A 24,570-nucleotide genomic window follows, 5' to 3' on the forward strand; every position below is an offset into this window, starting at 1 on the left:
TGAGTCTGAATGCCAATGCCTTTGAGTGACAAGATAAACAATAACAAACAGATCCGCGCACTGCTCAGCAGTCCTCTCACTTTATTTTCTTCCGAGCTGACAAGCGTTTACAGTGTGCTGTGGTTGTGTATTCGATGAGACTGATACAGAACAATGATTCAGACATGCGAGATGAAGGGGAGAGCGAGGAAGAGGGATGGAGGCAAGATTCAGAGTCATTTCTTCACAGGATGAAACAAGATGTCAAAAAAGACAAGGTGCAGCAGAACAAACAGTGCAGGAAATAACTGAGCTTGTGTCCAGCTGAACCACATGGCAGTGAACACTTTTGGGTACTAAAACAAATTACACATTGAGTACACAGCAAATTTCCCAGTGTTGACCTTTTAGTGGCTTTGAGGTTACTGGTGTGAGGTATTAATTGGTGAAGGGTCAGCTCACACAAGTGTTAAATTAACACTTGTGGTTGTGCAATGGTAACACCACGCAAAGGCCACTGGAAACATCAAGTATTACAAACTAGTGTGTGTACAAATAACACATCATTAGAGATTGTCATGGCATCACCATAAGAGCTTTGTCACCTCTAGCATCAATGGTCAAAAAGACAAATTCCTACAGCATTCCTATCTGGCGTAACATTCAGTGCTTTGAGTGAGTTGTACAAAAAGCGCTTTAGAAACAGTGATATGTATGAATTACTGGCTATAGCATCAGTTGGCGTCTGATTGTGCACCATTAGTATGTTGCGTTTCATGACATGGTGCACATGGCGCTCTTGGAGCAGCGGGAGTCACAGGAGCTGTCGTGGGACTCCATGATGGATTCTCTACTGTTGGACTCAGGCGAGTCCAGTTCCAGGAGAGGATCCTGGAGGCCGTCCTGCAAAGCGTCCTTATAGTGGGACTGGGGAAGAAACAGGTCAATTTATCACAAAAAGACACTAGTAGGTAATGACAACATCAAATCAATCAGGGTTTTAAATATATTTGTGTCATTAAAAGTGTTTATTCACCTACCAAATTACTTGAATTTTGATAGAATCAGTTAGAGGCAGTTCTGGCACCAGATATTCCCTCTCACCTTATGAACAGACATCTCCTCCACCCGGCACTCCTCCATCGACTCCTCCAGAGAATGGCCTGAAATCTCCATCTTTATACGGTGAGAACGAATGGACTTGACATCATCCTCGTCCTCCCCTGCAACCAGTGGGAAAACCTAGAGGCAAAAACAGAAGAACTCACAGAATCAGAAATGGCGATGATAGCAATGAAGCAAACAAGAGTGTGTGCCGGCCAAGCGTGACTGTCTCGGCTATATTCGCACCAGTCCCTCCTCATCCCCTGTGGCCTCAGGTGCTGAGATGGTGGCCTTGCTGATGGCTTTGCTGATGGTCTGGGTCTCAAACTGAGGACATGCCGCTTGAGCATTCCCATCTTTGTCCCTCTTTCCTTTAAGCCAGTAGGTCTCAATCTCAACGTTCCCCTAAAGGATGGACGGATGGAAGAAAGAGGTAAATAAAGGATATAAAGATGACTAACATATGCACAAATATTCAAAGACATGTGCTCATAGGCACAATTTCTTTTATGTGGGGGAGTAAAAAGGCAGATGGCGAATTTTCAATAGTCAAAAGTCCCTGATGAAAAATGGCTGCTCTCTAAAGATTGGCAACTGTAATCAGCTGCCTCGGAAACCTCCGGGAGTCACTTTGCTGGCACTATCACTGAATGTACAGGCTCAAAGTCAGACCCGCTGATAAAATAGACTGGCAAATCAACAAGCAAGCTGCAATTACCAGCTCTGAATACTAAGTGTGCTGGATCCCCAGAGCCAAAACATTGTGAGTTATTATTATTTTATATTTCTTTAAAATCCAGTTGCTGATCCTCCCCTGACACCAGTTACACTCTCAGTGTTGGATCCCAGGAAGGTTGTAGCATGCAGAAAACATGTATGTCCTCTTAAGTGATCATCACTGTGTGTTACTCATATGTCTTCCAACAAGTAATTAGCGCTTTTCTTTTTTTTTATAGTAGCTGAGGAAATGCATTCAGTGTGGTGGGTGCTATTTGCTGTGGTGACAGTCTTGACCCCTGACCTTAATAGTAATGATGCCCCTCCTTTCAAAAATGAAATGACTTCCTTTCAGGTGCTCGTAAGTGGCACTGCTGAGCTGGATGTGCATCTCCTGATTGAGACAGAGAGTGACCGGTCACAAAATCACAGAAAAAAACTGATGCATTACTTCAAAAGTGATATTTACACATTATAACATGTTTTTAAGCATTATTTTCTTTCTCAATCTTCCGTACCTTTCCGTTGCTCTCCATGGCAGACGCAGTGTGGACTGTGTCCCCATGTAAACCGTAACGCGGCATCTTATGTCCTACCACGCCTGCGACGACCATCCCAGAGTGGATGCCTGAAACCGGAACAAAAGGTCAGTTCACTCAGTCAAACACTGACATAAACACTCAAACACACACATTCAACCCACCAACACGGATTTGTATGTTGTTGCCGTTTGAGGGGTCTTTCAGGTGATCGATGGAGCGCACCATGTCCAAGGCCATGTCACAGATGTTATGAGCGTGATACTTGGTCTTCTCTGGAGCCCCGGCTACCACCATATAGGCATCTCCAATGGTCTCAACCTGGAAAGGAGAGAGGCAGCAGTTCTTACACAGCAGCACCTATGCTGTATATAAAGTACATTACACAGAGAAAAAAAAAAAAACAGATGCAAACCTTGAAGACTCGGTGCTTCTCACTGAGCGTGTCAAACAGAGTGTACATGGTGTTTAGCATGGAGACCACCTGCATTGGAGTAATGTGGCTGCAAATGCGGGTGAACCCAACCACATCACTGAAAAGAATGGTAACATCTGGGAACACCTGGGAGAGAGGAAGGAAGTTGATTCACTGCAAACACACACACACACACAGTTGAAGGAAGCATATTTTAGTGTATGCATTGTTGTGCACCATCAGCAGGCTGCTCCAACTCAAACTGAATTTCACTACAACAAGAAGTTTCCAGTGTGCCTCATATGCTCCAGCATGCCCAGGCAAGCAGTAAGAAATCCAAGGATTTATATGAATATGTGTGTGTGTGTGTGTGTGTGTGTGTGTGTGTGTGTGTGTGTGTGTGTGTGTGTGTGTGTGTGAAGTAAGCCTCAAGCCTTAGTTTGTAAGAGGTGATGGGTGCTGCTTTTTTAGAGTCAAAAACAAGATAGTGCTTGGGTGTATATGAGTTAAACAGAAGAAAATGTTAAAGCACTGAAGCAGTTGTTTCTATTGTTTTTGACATGAACCATGGTTGGTGTTGTCAAGATTGGTGCTTTTCTTTTGTTTAATATTTTTAAGGTATTTTATGCCCATTATATAGATGAAAGTAGAGAAATAACATGAAATGAGTGAAGAGAGAGATGCAACATGTTCCTGGCAGATACTTCTACTTTGGATTGTTTTATTGAGACGTACTGTCTTTGGCAAAACACATATTCTTTTCTCTGCTCTCCAATCCTGACCTCACAAGTGTTTACAGCCGGTTCTCCTTTGCGCAACCTTTTTGCCACCGGCTTGGGAATCATCCTGTACAAAAGGTCATCAGTCTTCTTCATCTCGTAGTCCAACATTTTCATGCTCTCCTCTAATTTACTGGACTTCTTTTGCTCCTGCATTCTCAACAAGGAACAGGGACAGAAAAACACTGTAAGTTTGAATTTGTTTCTTTCATCTCAGGCGGTAGGTGTTCTGGGGCTGCTAGACTGAAAGAAGAGCTTCAGAGCGATTTTGCATAATGCAGAGTGACAAGTGAGCTGATCACACATATAGAATTAAGCAGCACGTTGGTGCAGTGAACCTGTATGAGAGCTCTCTTCAGCTCCTCTGACTGCTGCGTGCCTGCCAGCACCAGGTCTCTGCTGGAGTCGTGCATGCTCAGGTCATTGATGTACAGGCCGGTCTTAAACATAGCACTCAGACTCTCCATCCTACCCACACACACACACACACACAGAGTTAAAGAGAGAGCAAGGAGAGGACAGAGACAATGATAACATTAATAATATGCACTAAAATAATTACAGATTCATTTTAATAACAAGAGCAGTGTCTATAAAACTGGGGAACAAAAATATATTTTTACTATTCTACAGTATAAACAATGTAAGAGGCGTGATATGGCATTTACATTTCAGTAATTTTGTCAATACAGACATAAGGGCTTCAGCTTGCAAATCAAAATGTTTTAGAAGAGGAGGGAGATGTTTTGGTAATGTACTCTGTGGAAAACACTCTCAGTTGCAAATGGGCTCCCATTAGGCTCACAAGAGCTGCACTGTCTGATTACAAGCTAATTAGCAGCTCATTTCATGCATGGTAAGTGCTGTTAGAATGGGCCCCTGATTTGATTCACTGCCCAGGCTTTTATTTCCAGCCTCGTAATTCAGTTTAGCACTAGTTGCTTTTTTCAATGTTTTACTTTTCAACTGCAGCTTTTTCATAAAGATCTTTGTCTAAGTGTGTATATGTGTGTGTGTGTGTGTGAGTGTGTGTAGGTCTTACACAGGGGTTCCCAGGAAAATGATGGACTCCCACTCTGGCATGTATCTCATTTGTCCTTTTAGTTTCAGGCAGCGGCTCCCATCGCCCCAGCTCTCCATGGCATTAGCGCTGTTACCGTCTAAAAGAGGAGCACAATCAAACCAAACCAACGAGACAAACATTTTAGAGATGAGTTTCAGGTTGAATTTCAGCTTTAGATAATAACTCCACTGTGTTAACAATGTCATCCTAATGAATTTCTTTTGTAGTTTAATATATCTGTGTCTTTAGTAGGTTTTTTTTTTGTCAGATTGACTGGTATAGTGTCTGTATGCTCAGGTTTTATATATGTCTTTTTAGATAATAACAGAGAGGTCATGACCTTTGTAATCATCTCCAATGATGGACTGGAAAGCCATGAGCTCCACATCTACGTCAGCAGAGCGATTGGCATTTTCATAGTCAGAATCTGTGGGAAACAGGGTAAACTATCAGAGCCATAAACACACATATTCACACCCTCCACCCATGACAACCGACAGTTGGGATCAGCTCCACTGAATTCAATCAATTTAAGTTGAATTAAGGCATCAAACAATTCAATTTCAGCAACTGTGGCACCTCCTAAACTCTCTTCTTCAATTTAACACCACTTTCAAGGTTAAATGTTCATGTTCAAGCTCTCACATAACAACGGACACCCATTTTGCTGCGCACCTGCTCTGTTCCTTATCTAATGAAACTGAAATTGAGCGTGTCTCTTGCAAGTGACTGCAGTGAAATTGATCTGACCACAAGCCAGCGAGTCCTCGCCCACAAGACACACACCCCTGAGAGTGTTTACATGGCTCCCACTCTTACTCTGGACTCGGTTGTGGAGGTTCCTCTCTCTCTTCACAGGCTCCTTGGACATGATCTCAAACAGGTTGTTGGGGTGGGAGATAATCTGTGAATTTTGTTCCACAAATCTTAATAGCTGATCTTTTACATTAGATTCATTGTTGTTTATTGCAAATTACTGAGGCCTTAATTGCACTGAGGCCTGGTCAGAAATGAGTACATGTGAAGTCTCACCATGTTCCAGGTGAACTCCACTAGGGGGCGAGCCAGCAAGAAGGCATCGTTGATCTTCTTTCCATCCAGATCAGGGAAGACTGTGGCTAGGCCTGAGCCTACATTGTGCACCACCATGTCCTAAAGAATCAGAGAATCACCAGGATTGTTCTTTAACTTAATTTATTGACTGCCCATGATGAATTTACAAACGCAACTCAGAACTATTACCTGTCTGAAGACGATGTTAAAGGGGAACACCTCAAAGAAGAAGTCTGAGGTAATTGGCAGAATCTCCTGCTCTTCCTCATCCTCCTTCATGATGTAGCGGTAAGCCGAGTTGTCAAAGTTCAGCCTGCACGGACACTCAGATAAATTCGTTTTCTAAAGTTTAAAGTTGAGTATAAAGGAACTGTGCCCACCTGTGTGTGTGTGTGTGTTTGTCTACCTCATAGTGACATGAGAGTAGTCTCCCACCATCTGCTCAGACAGCACCTCCACATGGATGTCTGTGTCGTAGAACTGCTTCCCCATCTGCCTCAGCTGACCCATGGCGTAGTGCAGGTAGCCCTTGCGTTTACTCCTGCAGGTCACGGAGATTAATGGCACACCTTTCAGTCTCCCACTACTTTTATGTTTCATGCCTGATAGTCTATCAACAAACTCTCAGACCTGTAGTGGAGGGTGACTCCAGTGGCAGACTCCTCCTGGCAGAAGAAGGTTGGGGGCTGCACTTTGGGGTAGCTGAAGCGCAGGTATTCATGAAGGTTGTCCAGGCCATTGACAAAGTCACGTACATGACGGCCCAGCACCTGAATTCAGAGACAGAAGGTGGCAGTTCATGTCTTCCCTACTTGTAATAAGTTTTATATTATAATATTCTTAAAGTGACGCTCCAACATGACACAAAAAGGTACATTTACTCATCATGGGATGTAAGTTGTCAAAACTGTTGTAAAATGTCTCCTGTGACACAGGAAGTTAACTCTGCGAAAATAATCTCAGTGTGGGTTTGGAGACTTTAAATTCAACACGTCTATGATCCACAATTTAGGGAGCTTAACAAACACTAGAGAATAAAAATCTGAATGTCTTGCCCTCTGCTTGACTGTTCTTTTTGTAATCTGTCCTTTGTGAGTTCCCCGAACTGCACCCAAATGGTGCAATACTAAATCACTGGACTCTCCCTTTAAAAATATTTTTACATCTATTTTGCCAGAAAATCACTGACTGCATTATGTTACTCAAATTCTCAATTCATAATTCCCCAAAACAGCTCTGCAGAAACATTCAAAATAGCTATTTTTCTATCAATAAGGGCCGGACAGAAATTACCCCAAAACCAGGGTTAATAATACACCAAACTACAATGTGTGCATGGATTATTATGTTGGATTATTGCATCCTGTATTCTATTGATAACCCCTGATTTTAGAAAATGTGCAAAATCTTAATGGTTGTAATTTTGTGTGACATAATTTTCTACTGACTTTAATAGAATTTAATTGAATCAGTTACAGTTATTTCTTCATTTGTGTAAGGACTACATAAAAAAACCCTTTAATCACAATAATCTTTTTAGACTACAACGACAAGGATAAAAGATTTAGTTTTGAACAGTATAGAGTATATAAGATACTCTGTCAAACATTACCATAGCACAGTGGTAGTATTTAAGATACATAGTTCTGTGAGCGTTAAGTTATTCTCTCACATATCTTGTACAAGACAGCAGAGTTTTGACAGTTTCGAGTCTGAGATTTTTTCTCACCTTGAGGATCCTGTCATAGCCATATTTCCCTACAAATCCCAGGAAGTAGACACCCCAGGAGTTCATCAGTTCATTGTAGGGTGTGCCTGTCACTCCACTGGCTGCCTTTGCAATACGGGGAATCACACTCTCACTATACACCTGCAGGTGCACATATACAGACTTTAGTGCCTCTAGAAAAACACATTTTTTGATTGAAAAGTTCTCGACAAAAGCAGACACAGTGACAGAGAAAACTTGACTGCAGTTGACATGAATGATCAAAAACAGGACACATTTATTACTATTCTACTCGTGTGTACAGTATCATGTAGAATTATTTGTTTCAGAAATACCTGGTGGGTGACAAAGGAGTGTAACCTGACATCAGCTCTCTCTCTGACCAGCTTCCACACATCGTCTCCATACGATTCTTTGATGAAGTCATGAAGACTCTCACACAGCAGTCCATACATAATGTCTCTCTCAGGATTGAAGCTCAAACTGAGCGCTGGCAAGACAGCTCCCCAACTGATTGACTTCCAACAGTCCTCCCAAAAGCACCTGCAAGCAAATAAGAAAAGTTCAAAATGATGACTTTTTCAGCACTGCAAGCTGAATTTTAATGCTTTTAGCTCTCAGCACGAAGTTATAAAAAACATAGTGATACTTTTGCTTTCTCCTGCCCTCAAGTACACCTGTGGAGCTTTGAATTTCCTCAGACAAACCAGCCAAATAAGGTTTGGGAAACAGTTTTAAAGGTGCTCTAATTACACAAGCCCTTGTGTTTGAATGGGCATCTATTGTTCCCGTGTCAGCTGTCAGCTCCTGGTGGCTGTTCACCTCTCTCATTGTGACATGAACACACCGTGGAGGCCACCTTTCAAATGCAGATGACACCTGTCACTGGAATTTGTCCTTTATTCTTGCTATTGTTCTTGCAAGAAAAACACTTCAAATTGCTGAATTATTAATAGACACTGAAAATTATTTATAATTGTATTTATAATTATAAGCTAAGTCTGAATAAACCGGCAGTACATAGATTGATTCTAATTACTAAAGCTCTGTGTGATACAGAGACAACAAAAGTGTTAAAAGGAAGCTACTCACCTACTCTGGTTTCTCTTTATAAATATTGCTTTTTGTACTCAACAACTGTTAAACTTATATAGTGTGTCTGCAGATGATTTTCTGTGACTCAGAATGACTCCACATTTTCTTTCTGAGGCTGGGAGGCTCCCCACTAGGGGATAGGGGTATTGTGGAGCAGGGCAGGTGCAAAATCGATATCCAATCTCAACAGGGATAAAGAAAATGTTTTTTTTCCTCCGGGCTTCCGCTGAGCTCAATGAATCAATTTGTGGGGGGAAAAAAGCTGCTCGATAAAGACTAACTTGAGTCCAAAAAGGGCAACCAAATATAAAGTTAAAGGGCATCACATCTAGTGTGACACAAAGTGTTGGTTTATGAAATCACAACTGGAGTTTCTCAGCAGTTGGTAAGCTGGTGGATGAAAAAATTCAACAATGGCAAAAAGATTTTTATTGTTATTTATGACAATCTGTCTGACAAGTGTGTAATAAGAGACATGTAGAATGGCCATAACTCACAGCAGTGTGAAAGAAAAGGACATTAAAGGTCCAAAATGGAAGAGCAAACTGCCAAAGAGTTTAACCTTTGACCCTAAACTGGAAAACGGAATCACAACCTCTGATCGCAGTGACCCCATCAATTTACAGCTGCTCCTGTAAAACTGTCTGTACGTGGGATTCACGTTGTATTTGTAAGCAAGTAAATGAGCGTGTATATCACAGTAGTTGTATAGTGTTCTACAGAAGACAGAAAAGAGAAAATAGAAGTTGAAATTGTGTTTGTGTGTATTTTTGCAGAAGAGAGGTTGAATGCTTGGCCTCTCTGGGAGCTCGGTGTCACTGTCTAGTCAGCAGCTGTTATTATGCATACACACACACACACACGCACACGCACTCACAGGGTATCAGATTTTTATTATCAAAGAGGCTTGAGGTCAAGATGTAAATCTTTATACTTGCCCCTTCCCCCTAATCACCATTTCATTACCCCCCTCCTCCCTCAACACTCCCCCCGTCCATCCTCACTCTCTTTACCCCCCTGCTAAAATAACCCAGTGAGGTAAGTACTCAAGGAATCCTGGGATGAGTTTTATACAGACTGTTCCTTCTCTGCTAAGGAGTGTGGAAGCATCCCAGCTCCAGTGCAGGATAAACCACACAGCCATCCAGACCGGCTCCGACACCGGACATACAGACAGACAGGCAGCACACACAGGTGAGGACTGAGGTGAGGTGAGTAGTGACACAGGATTACTATTGCAACAACACATCATCAGCAGGGGAGAAATAACCTGTCCCATGATGGTTTAAACCTAAAGGAGAACAAGATAAATGTAGAAGATCTTTTAAACAAATGGTAAAGATGGAACAGATGAAATCATACATTTCTATGATGATCTGTGATGCTGCTTTAATTCATCATTATGCACCATGGATTGCCTGCAATGTGAAACTTTTGATCTTCTAATACGTGAAGTTATTGACAATAAGAGGATTAACAACATAAGAAGCATTTTAATTTTAGGAACATAATTAAAATATAAGTAAGGAGATTGCTAGAAGTTTTTTTTTCTTACTTTTACCACAAGATCATAAGTCATTTAGAAGCAATTTGCAGTAATAGATTATATGTTGTATGAAAATGTCTGTGTCTATCAGAGGACAAAGATGATGATGATGCAATCAGGCCTGGATGACACGGCTAAGCTGAGGATGTTGCAGGCTAAGGCTCTGTCTAAGGAGGTCAGAGGAGGTGAGTCTGGATGTATTGAACTGACACACATACACAATACTTGGAAGTAAAATTACACACATATTGGTTTATATATTACGTCAGCAACTTGTGTGTGTTTACACCCAAGTTCAGACTGTTACAGTGTGTGATTACATCCATGTCTGTCAGATGTAATTGAGACAAACATTAAAGTGTGTTAGTCCACATGCAGTATGGCACACCCAAATCCCAGGAGTGCTTGTGTGTTGATGAAATTCTCCAAACGTTCCAGCAGGGACCATCCCATTTGCACTGTTTGTTTTCCAGCGCTGCCCGCCAGCTAGGCTTTGAAACCGAGTCCCCTAAACTCAGCAAAATGTGACTCCCACCAGTGAATTTAACACAGGCCGATCAAAGGCAGCTCCTCGAGGGTGGCACATGCACAGATTCCTCCAAACACTTATCGTGTGTGAGAAAGAGGGCCATCCGCTTTCACATGAGTCTTTCATCCAAAGATCCTATTTATATGCCCAGTTACCCATGCAACCCTGGACCACAACAAACATTACACACCCTTTGACATCATCAAGAGACTATTTCAGGCCTTCCACTGTGCCGTGATATAACATGAGCAGAGACCCTGAGCAAAAAGCTGTGTGGATTCCAACTTAGTGATGCTCCACAGTTTTGCTTTTTTAAATCGGTGCCCCTCAGCTGTTTGAGTCGACAGAAACAAGAAGATCAGAGGAGACATTATGATTTGCCAAAGGTCCTTATTAGTCTGTGTTACTTTCTTCTCTTTCCAAATGTCTGGAAGTTGCTGCTATCATTGCCTTTCCTCTCACGATTAAATGTCATGATGTATTTATGCAGGGTTAGAGTCAGCTCATGTCGTGCCACACAACACGAATAGTCAATTAACAAACCGGGGGCAAATAGATTTCACTATTCAAATGCTGCAATTTGGAACATGCATAGCAATATTCAGTGGAATCACTTATTAAAGCACCTTCATTTCTATGTCATGTTGTGCCAGAGGGTCTGAACCTGGGGAAGAAGATGAGCGTTCCAAAAGACGTGATGATGGAGGAGCTCAATCTTCCATCTAATCGAGGCTCTCGCATGTTTCAGGAGAGACAGAAGAGGGTGGAAAGGTTCACACTGGAGAACGCTGCCAATGGTGCTTACAACACCATCAATGTAAGGCACCGACAGGGACGGCGCATAGCACACGGTGACTCATATGCAAAGCACTTAACTGCAACTTGAACAGACAAAATTATCAACATGTGGTCCTGACATGTAGTTTATGCCTAATAGCTGCTTGCTAGTGTACTTGATTTATCAAACAACTATAATTAATGGGCAACGAAGTTTGACCCTCCTAGGTGTCTGCTGTCTCATTTCTTAAACATCTTGCATGCTTTCTCTCGCCTTAATGAATGAGTGACACATTAAGAAAAACAAAACGACCCTTGTAAGAGGAGATGTTACAGGGTTACTTTGGTAATTTTTAGTATTGCCTCTTCATAAGGTTGGACCCATAAGAGACATACTTTTTCAACCCCTTTCTGCAGACCCCTTGGTGTGTTGATGCCGGCATCCAAACTTAGTTTATATGTGAAACAAGTCACTCATTAACCAGAACAAAGTATCATTCAAATGTGTGTCTAAGAATTATTAGCAACTCTTAAGCTGTGAATATGTGAAATTAGAAGTTTGTAAGTGTTGCTTTGTAATTAATAGAAGTATCTTCCAACCCCCCTTCTCTTTTCATTACAACTGAGTGCACCATGCCTAAATGGAGAGGATATTTAAAGGCATTTAAAAAACTCTATGATGGTTTTCTTTCACTACTAAACAAACATTTGCTATTATTGCAACAAGAAAAAGTGGTTCCACCCTGAATATATGCCAATAGAGTTTTTGAAATGTCTGCTAACTCATAAGGAGATAACCAGAAGATATTTTCAGCAGAAGAGGCCTGGATATTCTCCCATTTAGTTTCTAGCATGACTCAAGCCTCAGACACACTGGATCTTATGCTTCCCGTAATGCAATTCAATAGCATCTTTTATTAGACCTCTCCCTGCCTCCTAAATGCTGCCCACCTCTTGCAAACCCTCAATTTATAATGCAGGCTCTCTGTTAAAAAGTCTCAAGGTCAAGCTGAGATAACTCTGATTCCTCCCTCCAGAGCCACAGAGGACATTATGCAGCTGTTTTCACAAGCTGAGCAGTACTCCGTGATGAGTCAAGTGAAGTGAACTTCGTGTCTAAAATCTGTGGAGTAAAGTATTTAGGGAGTAAATACATTCGCACGAATCTAACCGGGTTCACTTTCCCAGGCCCATCCAGAGGCCGTTCCTCCTCCGCAGATCATCCAAGAGCCACAGGGAGGAAAGGAGAACCAGGCTTTCTCCATCCCTGGTAAGCATAGCCTGGTCATGAACCTTCAGAAGACTGTAGCAAAGAAAGGCAGTCCTGATGTCCTCGCTCCAGGTAAATGTTAACACACAAGGATGTAGAAAGGATTGCCACAGACTGCCACAAGTCATAGGACTAGTTCACTGCAATGACAAACGCTTGAGCAACGCCAGTGCCTGGACAAAGCCGACGCTTGGGCAATGCATGGACACTGTGATCTGCTAGTATTCACCTTTTATATGGAAATGTGTGAGCAAATGAATTTGTGATATTGGGACCAGTGCCAGGGGAGTTGGCATTATGCAGAAAGCAATTATCTTTGCTTTTTGTGAGCATCTCTACTGAATGCTGTTGTGTGCTCGGCCTGACAGAAGGCACTGCTTACAGTGTGACTGACAGTGTGCTAAGCTCTGTTTATTATCTGGGATTCACACTGAGATCTAATTACTGTAGTTCCTATTGTTGATAGGAGTGACATCAAAGAGATTTATTTGCATTAGATTCTGTTTGTGCTTTGTTGGGGATTGCTTTTTTTTTTGAGTTAATAGGTTTTGTAATTAGTTTCAAAAGCACAAGGATTATTCATTTTTCTCAACACAGGGGACTGAGTATTGCTTAGTTGGGATTTAATGCATGAAATTAAAGTAACACTGCTTTCACCTTGCCAAGAGAGGTATAACCTTAGATTGAACCTTTTCTCTGTTAGGATACTCTGGTCCTCTGAAGGAAATTCCTCATGAGAAGTTCAACACAACAGTAATCCCCAAATCCTACTCTTCCCCTTGGAGGGAAGCTTTGGGAAACAGGGAAGAGCTCCTGGCTGTCCTCAGTAGCCAGCTGCCCCAGCTCCCACACAGACAACAGCCTGCCAACTACAGGTGCTTCAACAGGTAAAATCCTACCTTCATATCTGCACTTCCAATTGAGGTTCAGTTCAACTAAATGAACTAGACGTGGCTAGAGAGCTTGGGGAAGATAGGATCAGTTTGTAGTTAGAGAAAATGACACGTTCACCCCAACTAAAATGATTCAATCCTGTTCTGTGGAAGCACATGTTTTCAGACCCACCCATCTTCAAATAGACCCCCAAATGACCTAACCATGTTATCCATCACAATCATCTCTTCCCTCGGCTCCACTCCATGTTTCCACAGTTTGAAAAATAATCCAGTCTCTGGCTTGCAGCTCCTTGGACTGTAGCTGCGTGATGGCTATTTTGAACCCTGGTTCTTGAAAGATGATCCACTGGGTTTGCGAGCTTTTAATGCCCCAACACAAGACAGATTGCGCACGAAAGGGAATCACCTTTCTCATGGCACACAAGGAAGTGCATCACACCAGCGAGGCAGAACAAAGGTTAAACTCGGGCAGATGGAGAAATAGAGAATATATGAAAGCCAAACTCAGACTGTACTCATTTAGTCAGTCAGTCGCTCTGCCAGCCAGTCTGGAACTTTACCCGCTGTGGAGGGATCTGTTTACACCCCAAAGATTATTATGAAATTATGAAGCCTTAATTAAATCTGTACTCAACTAATAGTTAGAGCAGCTATGCAAGTAGAAGAGGTTGAGTTCACTACACAGTCATCCTGAATCCCCCAGTGGGCGTAGAGTTAAATGAGAGATGACCAGATATCATGTACCATCTGAAGGTTTTCCCCCTTTATGGGAAGGAGTGTGAGCCATGTGATACTTCTGCCAGGAACATGAAACACAATGCTTCCACCCTGCTTAGTAAGGACTTTTCTTTGTCTCTCAGATCTGCCATGCCATTCGGGGGCGGTATGGCCAGCAAGAGGGTGATCCCAGTGATTGGCTTTGAGGCAGTGGAAGCCCAAAACCTGCCCAGCATCGCTCTGGAAAACATGTGTCGACGGCCCAATTTCAACAGAGCACCCCGGGGATGGGGAGCTGATTACTCCCCAGAATCTAATGAACTATGAAAAAAAAAAAAGCTGATAAGCTAAAGACTGATATATGCTTGCTCCTCTCCTCCTACAAATGAAAGATCCATGTTTATCAGTAGATACTGCAGGGGAGAGGGAAAAGAAAAAAAACACTCCTGCATGATATAGCAAGTGCTTTGCTACTGCTGAGTGGTTTGACCAGCTGAGGCTAACTCGGGATAATGGAATCAACAGTTCATTACCAGTCGAGTCCAGGCAGGACAACGCCGCCACAGGCCGCTCAGTCCTACCTATCCTTCCTTTGCTCTTAGCAGTATCTTATCCAATCGATGACCAGACTTCTTGTTGTGTTTTTCCAACTCCCCCTCCCAGTCTCCATCTGATTCTGTTCACACTATGGCTCTACATCTTTATCTCCCCTCATCAAGGTGCATGAATATTGATGAATAATGTACACTCTGAGATGATGAATGACAAAATTGAGTCACTTTAATGACAAGTGAAAACAACGTTCAAAGAAAGCCTTACAATAAACTAAGTCATTATGCTGTGGAATATTAAGATTGTGTCAATAAAAAATAAAAAAAAAAGAATGAACAGTTTTAAAAATCCCTCAGATTTCCCCTCCAAATGATACTTAAACAATGTGACAAATGCAAATTTCACCTTAAGTATACATTTTCATATGTACAATGACTCCAGTTATAGGAGCCCTTTATAACCATATGGCTCTGATCACATTGGCCAGTACTCATGTTTCAGGTCATTTACTATGTTAACGTCCGCTGTTTAGATGCTGTTCTAGCACTTTTATAACTGCAAGTGATGACAAAGTCATCATGTAAGATCCTGGTTGTCGTCGTTCCAGACACAGATGGTGCTCGTTCAGTTCATTCGCTGCGCTGCAGGTGGCACAATAAATCTGATGTTATCCTGTATTTTCTACCAGAAGTGGTCTGCAGGTTTCAGGCTCACGAACAGCATCTCAAGTGAAAGCACCGGACCAGGTCTGATGTAAGGAAAAGAATGACACCTAATCATAATAATGATTTCACTCTGGCAGCTAATCGCCATGGCGTGAGCCGTGTGCAGCATGGGCACCCATGCGCTGAGGATCCTGGGAGGGGTAGTGGATTTGACCTGGAGGTCTCATGCTCATGGGAGGGGGCATAGGTGGAGCCATAGGGCCCATGGGGTGGAACATCGGTGGGCCGAAACCTGGGGGAGCAAAAAAGGGACAAAGACGATACAGCGTTATGTATCCTACACACCTTACTGCTACATGATAAATAAATTAGTCTCAGCAGCTCTGAATAAATTGGGAAGACATAATACCAGATTGTAGTTTCAATTTCCAAAATTAATCCAACAATAAACTAATTAGAATTACATTTTACTTCATATTTGATACAATTCACAATGCACCGTACACATCATACACATGTAAGCTGCATTTATTTGATTATGGTTGTGATTTTACCTGGAGGAGGCGGGTTGATGCCTGGAGGTGGAGGCAGAGCAATGTTCATGACAGCAGGAGAGGTGCTGGGGTCCAGGTTGAAGTAGTTTGCAGGAGCCTCTTCATCAAGCGCTGGTGGTGGTGGTAGAGCTACAATACAAACAGAAACAGGATTGAATACAAACAAATAAATGTCCGCAATAATTCCAATTTTGGTTTCCACTATCAATCCCAATAGGAATGACCAAAAAAAGATGTGAAACACTTACTGATAGAATTTAGACATTAAATACTAAATTAGCTTGTAGTTCATCCACAAAAAATGCAGCAGTTGTAAGCATTTTTTTTGATTTAATGACTAAATAATTACCTTTGCAAGACGAACGTTAAGTAGTTTGTGAACTTTCTACGCTGTCACTCAGAGACTAACGTTAGCGGAGCAGCAAACTCGAGCAGTAACAAACCAGACCGGCTGACCGTCACACACTGCAGCTTTAAACAACTTAAACCAAGTCTGAGGTGAAGAGAATAACTCAGTGCTCAGTCTGTTTCACCTCAGACACCCTGTGCTTGCTCAGCATGTTGGACAGAGATGTCTTTCCCCGGAGCTGACGGTGCAGCAGAGAGGCTGCTCTCCTCTGCTGGAGACATGACGTTAATAACAACGCAGAGGAGCACTCCGCCTCCCCCTTAGTTTGTTATTCTCGTACAGGCAGGAGACTGTAAGATGCTTTTAAATTAATTAGTTCATTAATTAAAGCAGCGCCAGTAAACGGTTTGGCACACAGTATAGTGGAGCAAGAGACTGAAAATAAGTGCCCCCTTTTCTTTTCATTCAATCAAGCATCAGTTTTGAATAGAGAGTTGATTCTGAATCGAATCTGCGCCTAAGTATCGTCATAGTATTAAATCAGGAGATAAGCATGTCGTCCCAGGCCTACGAGCTTTATTTTTCATATTTTTGTGTCATGTTGGTATAAAATTTTAATACCAATGGACACTTTTTTTTCTGTCAAATCATTTTTTTCCACTTAAGTACACACTAAAAGGTGCGCGCACAAACAGTGGTCACTGCACCACGCATGTTCTCCAACCTTTGCCACCTTTGTCTCAAAAAAATCCAGGGAAAACTGTGTTTAGTAGAGATGCACCGACACTGATATCAGATATCGGTCCAATACTGACTCAAATAGCTGGATCGGGTATCGGTGACAATGGACCAATGTGGTATCAGGTACCATTATTTTAATAAATAACAATTCAATACAATTATATCTATGTATTTATTTGTTACATTTTGTTTTAGAAAGTTAGGAAAGCAAAGTTTAAGTCAAGCCTGATGTTGCCTTACACATAAAAGAACGACCCCAGTCTCTTCCACACAGCGAGGCTGACAGCTTATTAAACAAACTCGGTATCTGCTGATACCTAAAGACCAGGTATCAATATTGGGACTGAAAAAGTTGAGCGGTGCATCCCTATAGTTTAGACAAAATAACACTCACATGGCTATATCACACACGTTTCAACTCTTTGTGTGTTTGCAGACTTACCTCCAGGCAGCCCAGGTACAGGATCCAGTCTGGTACCCATCTCACTGACACCATCTTTAATGCCCTCCTTTCCTCTTGCTGCCTGAGACCTAAAAAGACAAACCATATTAGTTAATATACAGTATATTAAACTACATCGCTTACTTTGTCAAATACCACTGGATTGTGTACAGCAGCAGAATTGTGTCCACGATAGAAAATTTCAAGTGTCCTGCTGTTCTCAAATTCTGTAAAGTTAAACTCTTACTGTGTCGGTAATAATCATATTTCAAAAGCACAGCAATCAGTATTATAATTTGTGACTGTGACAGTAGCATTATTCCAGGTTATTACTTTCTGACACCACCTGGCATTTAATGAGAAAATTACTATAAATATTTCTATCTCCTCCTCACGGGCTCCACTTACTGCAGATATATGGAAGCTGACAATTTTCATCAGATGGCCAGAATGAGATTTTTTGGGTTGCATCCACATACTGAATGACTGCATGAGCTACTCATATGGATTCAGTGTTAGAAGGGGTCAGAGTGGTAACAGACACCCTAATGCTTAACTTACATCTTCTTGATCAGCTTCTTACCTTCCCCACTTGACAGTGAGCCTCCGTCCGTTGATGATAAGCTTGTTGAAGGACTTCTCGGCAGCCATTTCAGCCGACTGACGCGTAGCAAACTGGATGAAGGCGCACTGCTGCCTCTGGACTATGGTAATGGTACGAATCTCACCAAACTGGTAGAAGTGACTCCTGCGATAACAGAAATACGAGCTCAGATAACCTAAAACACTTGAATCAAAGTTTCAAAATCGTAACAATGGCCACAGGTTATACGAGAGCTTGTGATGAAACACAAATCCTTACTTGAGATCTCCATCTGTGACAGTATCTCCCAGACCCCCTATGTAGAGGGTGGTGATGGACTTGTCCTCTGGTGGGTCCAGTCGTGGCATGGTCGAGGCCCGCTTCAGCAGCTTGTCAGCTACTGGATCATTGATACCATAATAACGGTCCTTTATGTTCTGGTCAGCAAGTGGATCATCGGGATCTGTGGGCTTCTCGTGTCTGTGAAACCACAAAGACAAATGTTCACACAGAGCTGTAACATACAATTCAGATAATAAGCAGTAAGTGTTTTGATACCACAGCACCAGGTTTGAGCCCTGATACACTGCAACAGTTGGCTGTTGTGTAAAGCACCACTCACCTGTAGGGACACTCCTCCCCTCTCTTACACTCTCCCTTCACCCAGAAAGAGCAGATGTGCGGCCGGTTCCTCTTGTAGTACGGTGTTGTCCGAGCCAGTTTCAGCAACATATCGCTAGAGCTGGTAGCTTTACCTAGCTGGCCCACTGCCCGTGTGCCGTCAGAATTGGCTATCTGAGAACACAGAGGTCCAAACAGACATGAAGGACTGACGACAGGAAAATCACAATCTCAGCAAGGATTGTTATCAACTAGTTAGGGAGGTCCTGATTTGACTCAGCGAGATGTTACAGGTCAAACAAAACTCTGAAGTGAGACAGTCTGACCAAATCATGTCCAAACCTACAACACTACACAAAAATATTGCAAGAAATTCTAAAGGAAAGTTGGAATACACGTTTTATTTTCTTAATAGAAGATTATTCAGCTATCAAATATATCTTAATTGCTTAACCAGTGTAAATGTAGGCACATTGTAGAGTAATAAGCACTGTCAGATCTATTATATAGCTAAAAGGAAGGTACAGTAAAAATTAAGATAGTAAAATAACTGGCTCACACTCTGTATCAACAAATATTCAATATTAAAAAACTCAGATAAGGGATGAAGAAACATGATCAGGACCTTCCAATAACTAGTGTAATGATCTGCATGCATCAATAAAAACAAATATACCTCTCTCTCCATGTTCTGTGTGTAGTACTCTTTGTTCACATCTGACTTAGGAACTTCGTCTTTGATAGCAAGACCAGTGTCTCGGACCTGGATGGGTAAACCTGTTAAACACAATATGTGACAGGGGGTTAAACTCAGATATATACACTATATGCTGTGAGACATAAAACATGTAGACAGGCCAAATCAGAAGTAAACGGTTAAAGACTCACCGTACTCCAGGTCTAGCAAACATGTCTGACAAACATTCTTCATTTTACTGCATGTCTGACAGACCTCCGTCTTCTTGAAACGCATCCGTGTTCCCGGACACCAACGGAACACGGTAAAGGGTCGAGCACAGATCTAATGGGCAAAGAATGAACAAAAAATGATAAGTATTCTTACTTTAAACTGTGTTTGGTATGATCAAACTATGTTGTGTGCTGCATGATTATGATTTTAGGTATTTTACAAAACATACCTTGCATTCTTTCCCATATTTCTCCTTGGTCTGTAAAACAAAACATAGATAAATTAAATTAGAACCCACACAACAAATTATGTCAACTCTCCAAAAAAATAACATCGAATTCACAAAGACACTAATGCTCACTCACCATACGGATGTACGGGTTTTCTCCTAAACATGTCTGACACAGAATTGGAAAATCCTGAAAGACAAAGAGATGCTCATTTAGTAAAAACAAACAAAAAAAAAAGCACCATATCTGTCCATCATCTAACAGCACTCAAATATAAGTGTCTGAAGCTGTAACTTGACCTACAATCTCTGTTTTACTTTCTACTCTGGGCACCTTGATGAAGTTACAAGTGGGAATACACAGAATGTTATTGGACTTACTTTGCCATCTGTTGAAGGATGCTGTTTCAGTCCAAGTGCTAGCTGCTTAAAAATGACCCCACATTATCCCTCTGCGGTCTGAGACATTTTTTTTCTATTACTGGTGCCTTGACTCTCTTAATAGATGAACATTTGTATAAATTCGGTGCTGTAAGTTACAAGCAAATAATTGATATCTTTTTTCAGCATAAATTGGGCTATGTGAATATGTGTGCCGCAGTGATATCACATGACATATTATAAGAACAAGTGACGGCTCGTTGTAACGGCTGAACGATGCGCTGCAGGACAGTTTTTAAAGTAAGTTGCTACATACATCCATTACAGAGATATTATTAAAAGTAACAACTGAGTGCTTTTGCAATGGTCGATGAATGATAAGACCCCAGAGGATGAATTCATCCTCCCCACAGCATCAGCCAAGCATCTAAATATAAGCGGCTCGTATGGCACAAATGTCAACTACATAGTCTAGGGTTGCCAAGTTTGTATTCTGGTGTCTTGATAAAACCAACATTGGCCAAAGGCCCGCTTGTGTCATAGCTCAAGAGAGGAAACTGATTTGTTGCCTTTTATAGTAGGGCCACAAAAATACAGTTGCTTCACGTGAAAATATTAAACTAAAGAGTAAGAATTGGTAAATATGTGAAAACTTCAATTTACCTAAAAATACTGTTTGGATAAATTTCCCACAACAATGACCAAGATGACTATCATGACAACTAGCACGGCTCAAGTAATTATCAGTAACACAAAGTGCGTCTACTGGGAATTATAAGGTGCCCTTTCGTAAATCCTCACTTGGACAGGCGGCTTTTTGGATCAACATGTGGAACTCTTTACCTACGGAACTCAAAATAGACCATGATGGGATGAATTAAAACTCAAACTGAAACAGCTTTTAAAGAGTGATGAGTCATGTAGTCATGAGTCATCTGGTGCTTATTATTTTATGAAACTTTTATAATATATTTGTTTGTGTTTTGAGTTGCTTTGTATTTTAAATACCCATCTAGGAACAGGCATTGCAAACTACCTTAGGCTATAAATGCTGTTCATGATATATTCTTGTCCTTATACAAATAAATATTAAATATAATAAGACATGTCTCCTGAACTGAGAGATGTTAATAATACACACACACCACTTTTCAAACACTTCATGAGTCAGAATATAAGCTAAAGACAATTGGACCTGTGCGGTTAGCCACATTTTTTTTCCTAGGATGGTGAAGTCATGACCCACCCGACTCTGTCTCTGATTGGTTAGTACTTGTTGCCTTTGTTGGTTGGGTTCACATGTCTATGGTTGGGTTGGTTAGGTTTAGGCGTGAGGAGTGAGATTGGTTAGCACAGACACAGACGCTGCAATTGGTCTGTTGCTATGATACATCTGTGAGCTGTGGTCTGACCTGGAGCACAAGGAAAGCTAAAATGATGGGGACAAAGACATAAAGGGCCATTTACAAAATGTAAAAACTTTCTGCACATTTCATGTACATTAAATTATATTGTTTAAGGATGTCTCCACAAGTATTAACCAAGGAAAATAGGCCAAATCCATGTTTGACAAACGTGAATTTATAATTTTTTTTATGACAATGAATTATTCTCAACCATGGAAGTAATTCAGTTCATGTACTATAAGCCTAACGTTGATACACACTCCTCTCATGGGCATCTAGCAGCACTTACAGCCCAACTATTGTGATTCTAAGTAACTGGAGACATTTTTTTCACTCCACGTAGATCTTAAACCCTTGAATATAAAAAAGAGTCATTAAAATCGGTAGAGAAATGTAAACGTAACAGTGCTTTTTATACAGAAAACCGCAGCCCCCAGGTTTACTTGTATTTGTTTACAGAGTCTTGCCCGGTCCAATATGGCGGCGGCGACGTTGACGTACGATCCAGCGGCCAATGCGGCGTCTACGTATATGTGTCTATGGGTAAGATTATGAGGGTAAGCCAATCAGAGGCAGAGTAAAGAGGGTCATGACTTCGCCATCCTAGGAAAAAAATATGGCGTCCGGTTAGCGGGCTCAGGTCTTTGCGTTTAGCTCCTAACTCAACTTTTAATACAAAACTCCGTCCAACACTGAAAAAATAACGAACTCAATAGTATGACAGAGCGGCTCGATTCCGTGTTTCCCAACTGTGACTTGAATTTGGTCGCTAGTCACTTCACATCATTGTTGATGGCATTCTAGCGCTAGCATCATTAGCTTAGATAGCTAACACAACAATAACTACACGTTTAACCGCTAGATTTAAATAAGCCATGATTGTGAGAAAAATCTTGGATGTTTATCGCCCCTCGTTTGAAGCCCACTGACGACACTGCAAAGAAAAATTGTGATGTTATACGTACTAACACTGTAGTTAACGCGGATATGCGGAGACATGCTAAATTAGGTAGCAGCCATGCTTTAGCTAGGGGCTAACTAGCTATCTAGCAAACTGGCCCGGTTGGTGGCACTAAGCAGATTTTGTGATCATATTAACTCCTGGAATGTAACTGGAAATAAATGTGCTATAGTGAAAATCTCTACGGTATGAAAGATTATGCCGATTAAACGTACCGCGTCTTCCCAGTTCTGTCTGTTGTAGGTGTTGGAGCCGAGTGACGTCGCCATTTTGCAGAGTGCGAGCCAAACGGGCCAAACAACCGGAGGTGTCAGACCACAATGCAACGCGCCAGAGAGCCACGTTTCACCTTAGGGTGTCGCCCTATTTCAAGATAATAATAATCAATATAATAATCTCACTTAGAAATAGAGACTTCTAGCATCTAATCTTTACAAAGACTTAAAGAGAGAAGAGATTGTGTGTGTGCATTAATGGAAAGTAAAGTATTTATCCAAATACTGTTGGCTACTTAAATTTAATGTTGAGGTACTTATACTGCACTTTATGTCAAACATAATTCAAGTCAAGTCAATTTTTATTTGTATTTGCAATATCACAAATGTTCCTCAGGGAGCTTTACAGTATGTACAGCAATACAACATCCTCTGTCCTTAGCCTCTCGATTCGAATAAGGAAAAAGTCCCAAAAAAAACCCTTTAATGGGGAAAAAAATGGAAGAAAACTCAGGAAGAGCAACAGAGGAGGGATCCCTCTCCCAGGAGGGACACATGTGCAATAGATGTTGTAGTACAAAGATGTGAATGCATCAATAATGCATAAATAATTTATTCAATAATATGACAATATAACTCTCGGAGACGGGCTATTCTGCATAATGAACAGGCCTACTTTTATTTTTTTTTATACTTCACTCACCTATATTACCTCTGAATGTTTATTTTCTGCAAGTTTTCGATGCACATTCTCTTACAACAGAGTATTTTTTACATTGTGGAAATACTATTTTTTCTTGAGTTCAGAATCAGATTTATCTGCCAAGTAGCAAATACAAGGAATTCAGTGTGGTCCAGATGTCAACAGAAATTAATGCAATAAACATGAATATTAAGCAATTAATATAACAGTGTAAGAAAGAGACAGTAAATTGCAAAGATTCTGTGTAGTGGGGGTGGACTGCATGCACATTGACATGATGATTACTTCCTCCTTCGTCCACCTCCTCCTTCTGCTACTGCGTGTGTGTGTGTGTGTGTGTGTGTGTGTGTGTGTGTGTGAGAGAGAGAGAGAGAGAGAGAGAGAGAGAGAGTAAGAGACAGACAGACTGGCTACGTGTGTGTGTGTGTGTGTGTGTGTGTGAGCTTGTATAAGCCAATTGTGTAGTCCACTTACAGTTTAGCTACCCACCTGTTCCAATCCAGGTCAGGGTGTCTTTGCTGTGTGAAACACCAATTAGTGGGGCAAGGGATGTTTGAGATAACGGATTGGCATTAAGCCCCTAATGTTTATTTAAGGTCAGGGTGAGGCTGTAGAGTCAAAGGACAAGGATTAGATACAGGCTTGAAGAGCTGGCAACTCTTTCTTAGTGCAGCTGCCATCCAGGAGGTCAGACAAGCAAGTCTGCTGTATTTGTAGGCTACTTTTAGGCGAACATCTCCCTTTTGATGAATCAGTAGCCCTGTGCTCATCATTTGCTCCTATGATCATATTTCTATGAGAAAGGGTTAAGTCGATCTCTGCCTCCTCCTGATCTCCCTTATAGCAGGGTGCACAGTCTGTCTCGTGCCCCGTGTTTAGTGGGACACCAAAGTGAACCTTCTGGGCATCGCCTTCTTTGTCTTAATGAGTCGTGTGACCCTGTCTCCTCCACCATGTGATGTGGATGAGACAGCCAAAGCTGTTTTTGAAGGACGGCTTTGTCTTGGATTTAGCCACTCCGTAATCAAAATCACCAACCTCATGAGTCAC

At 41.6% G+C, this 24,570-nt stretch overlaps 3 protein-coding genes and 1 long non-coding RNA gene across 6 annotated transcripts; 2 read left to right on the forward strand and 2 right to left on the reverse strand.

Moving 5' to 3' along the window:
• Positions 1-52: 52 nt before the first annotated feature.
• On the reverse strand, positions 53-9,387 carry LOC137189315 (soluble guanylate cyclase 88E-like). The gene is made up of 18 exons (XM_067599098.1): positions 7,714-9,387; positions 7,379-7,519; positions 6,280-6,419; positions 6,056-6,190; positions 5,839-5,962; positions 5,629-5,748; positions 5,416-5,500; positions 4,937-5,023; positions 4,576-4,693; positions 3,872-4,001; positions 3,537-3,683; positions 2,755-2,901; positions 2,504-2,660; positions 2,319-2,428; positions 2,105-2,194; positions 1,330-1,488; positions 1,084-1,221; positions 53-906 (listed from the first exon to the last, which is right to left on the reverse strand). The coding sequence occupies exons 1-18, from the start codon at positions 7,831-7,833 to the stop codon at positions 754-756; spliced, it is 2,301 nt and encodes a 766-aa protein (XP_067455199.1). The 5' UTR covers positions 7,834-9,387; the 3' UTR covers positions 53-753.
• Positions 9,388-9,510: 123 nt separating this feature from the next.
• LOC137189317 (myozenin-2-like) lies at positions 9,511-15,110 on the forward strand. Of its 3 annotated transcripts, none has more exons than XM_067599100.1 (6): positions 9,511-9,667; positions 10,111-10,204; positions 11,202-11,365; positions 12,514-12,667; positions 13,299-13,482; positions 14,352-15,110. In XM_067599100.1, exons 2-6 carry the CDS (start codon positions 10,120-10,122, stop codon positions 14,533-14,535), a joined length of 771 nt encoding a protein of 256 aa, XP_067455201.1. In that variant the 5' UTR covers positions 9,511-9,667; positions 10,111-10,119; the 3' UTR covers positions 14,536-15,110. The 3 variants fall into 3 exon arrangements, with proteins under 3 accessions (XP_067455201.1, XP_067455202.1, XP_067455203.1); XM_067599101.1 differs by having other exon boundaries at positions 9,524-9,679; XM_067599102.1 differs by having other exon boundaries at positions 9,541-9,684.
• LOC137189318 (uncharacterized) lies at positions 11,372-12,343 on the forward strand. Its single transcript, XR_010929607.1, has 2 exons — positions 11,372-11,882; positions 11,975-12,343. It is a non-coding gene; the product is annotated as an uncharacterized lncRNA (long non-coding RNA).
• rbm22 (RNA binding motif protein 22) lies at positions 14,964-22,935 on the reverse strand. Its single transcript, XM_067599099.1, has 11 exons — positions 22,818-22,935; positions 19,991-20,044; positions 19,855-19,884; positions 19,604-19,736; positions 19,392-19,492; positions 18,717-18,889; positions 18,374-18,574; positions 18,095-18,259; positions 17,512-17,600; positions 15,980-16,108; positions 14,964-15,717 (listed from the first exon to the last, which is right to left on the reverse strand). The coding sequence occupies exons 1-11, from the start codon at positions 22,869-22,871 to the stop codon at positions 15,563-15,565; spliced, it is 1,284 nt and encodes a 427-aa protein (XP_067455200.1). The 5' UTR covers positions 22,872-22,935; the 3' UTR covers positions 14,964-15,562.
• Positions 22,936-24,570: the final 1,635 nt, after the last annotated feature.

Source organism: Thunnus thynnus, chromosome 9 (assembly GCF_963924715.1).
Source record: "Thunnus thynnus chromosome 9, fThuThy2.1, whole genome shotgun sequence".
Taxonomy (NCBI): domain Eukaryota; kingdom Metazoa; phylum Chordata; class Actinopteri; order Scombriformes; family Scombridae; genus Thunnus; species Thunnus thynnus.

Bases quoted from the DNA above. Each gene is read 5' to 3' on its own strand.
- LOC137189315 (XM_067599098.1), bottom strand. From the start codon at position 7,833: ATGTATGGACTGCTGTGTGAGAGTCTTCATGACTTCATCAAAGAATCG. The intron at 6,420-7,378 runs GTGAGAAAAAAT...CTCTGAATTCAG, and splicing joins GCTATGACAGGATCCTCAAG to GTGCTGGGCCGTCATGTACG. The intron at 4,694-4,936 runs GTCATGACCTCT...CTCCTCTTTTAG, and splicing joins CATTGGAGATGATTACAAAG to ACGGTAACAGCGCTAATGCC.
- LOC137189317 (XM_067599100.1), top strand. From the start codon at position 10,120: ATGATGATGATGCAATCAGGCCTGGATGACACGGCTAAGCTGAGGATG. The intron at 10,205-11,201 runs GTGAGTCTGGAT...ATGTTGTGCCAG, and splicing joins GTCTAAGGAGGTCAGAGGAG to AGGGTCTGAACCTGGGGAAG. The intron at 12,668-13,298 runs GTAAATGTTAAC...TTTCTCTGTTAG, and splicing joins TCCTGATGTCCTCGCTCCAG to GATACTCTGGTCCTCTGAAG.
- rbm22 (XM_067599099.1), bottom strand. From the start codon at position 22,871: ATGGCGACGTCACTCGGCTCCAACACCTACAACAGACAGAACTGGGAA. The intron at 18,890-19,391 runs GTATATTTGTTT...CTGTGTTCTCAG, and splicing joins CACAGAACATGGAGAGAGAG to ATAGCCAATTCTGACGGCAC. The intron at 15,718-15,979 runs GTAAAATCACAA...TTGCTCCCCCAG, and splicing joins CATCAACCCGCCTCCTCCAG to GTTTCGGCCCACCGATGTTC.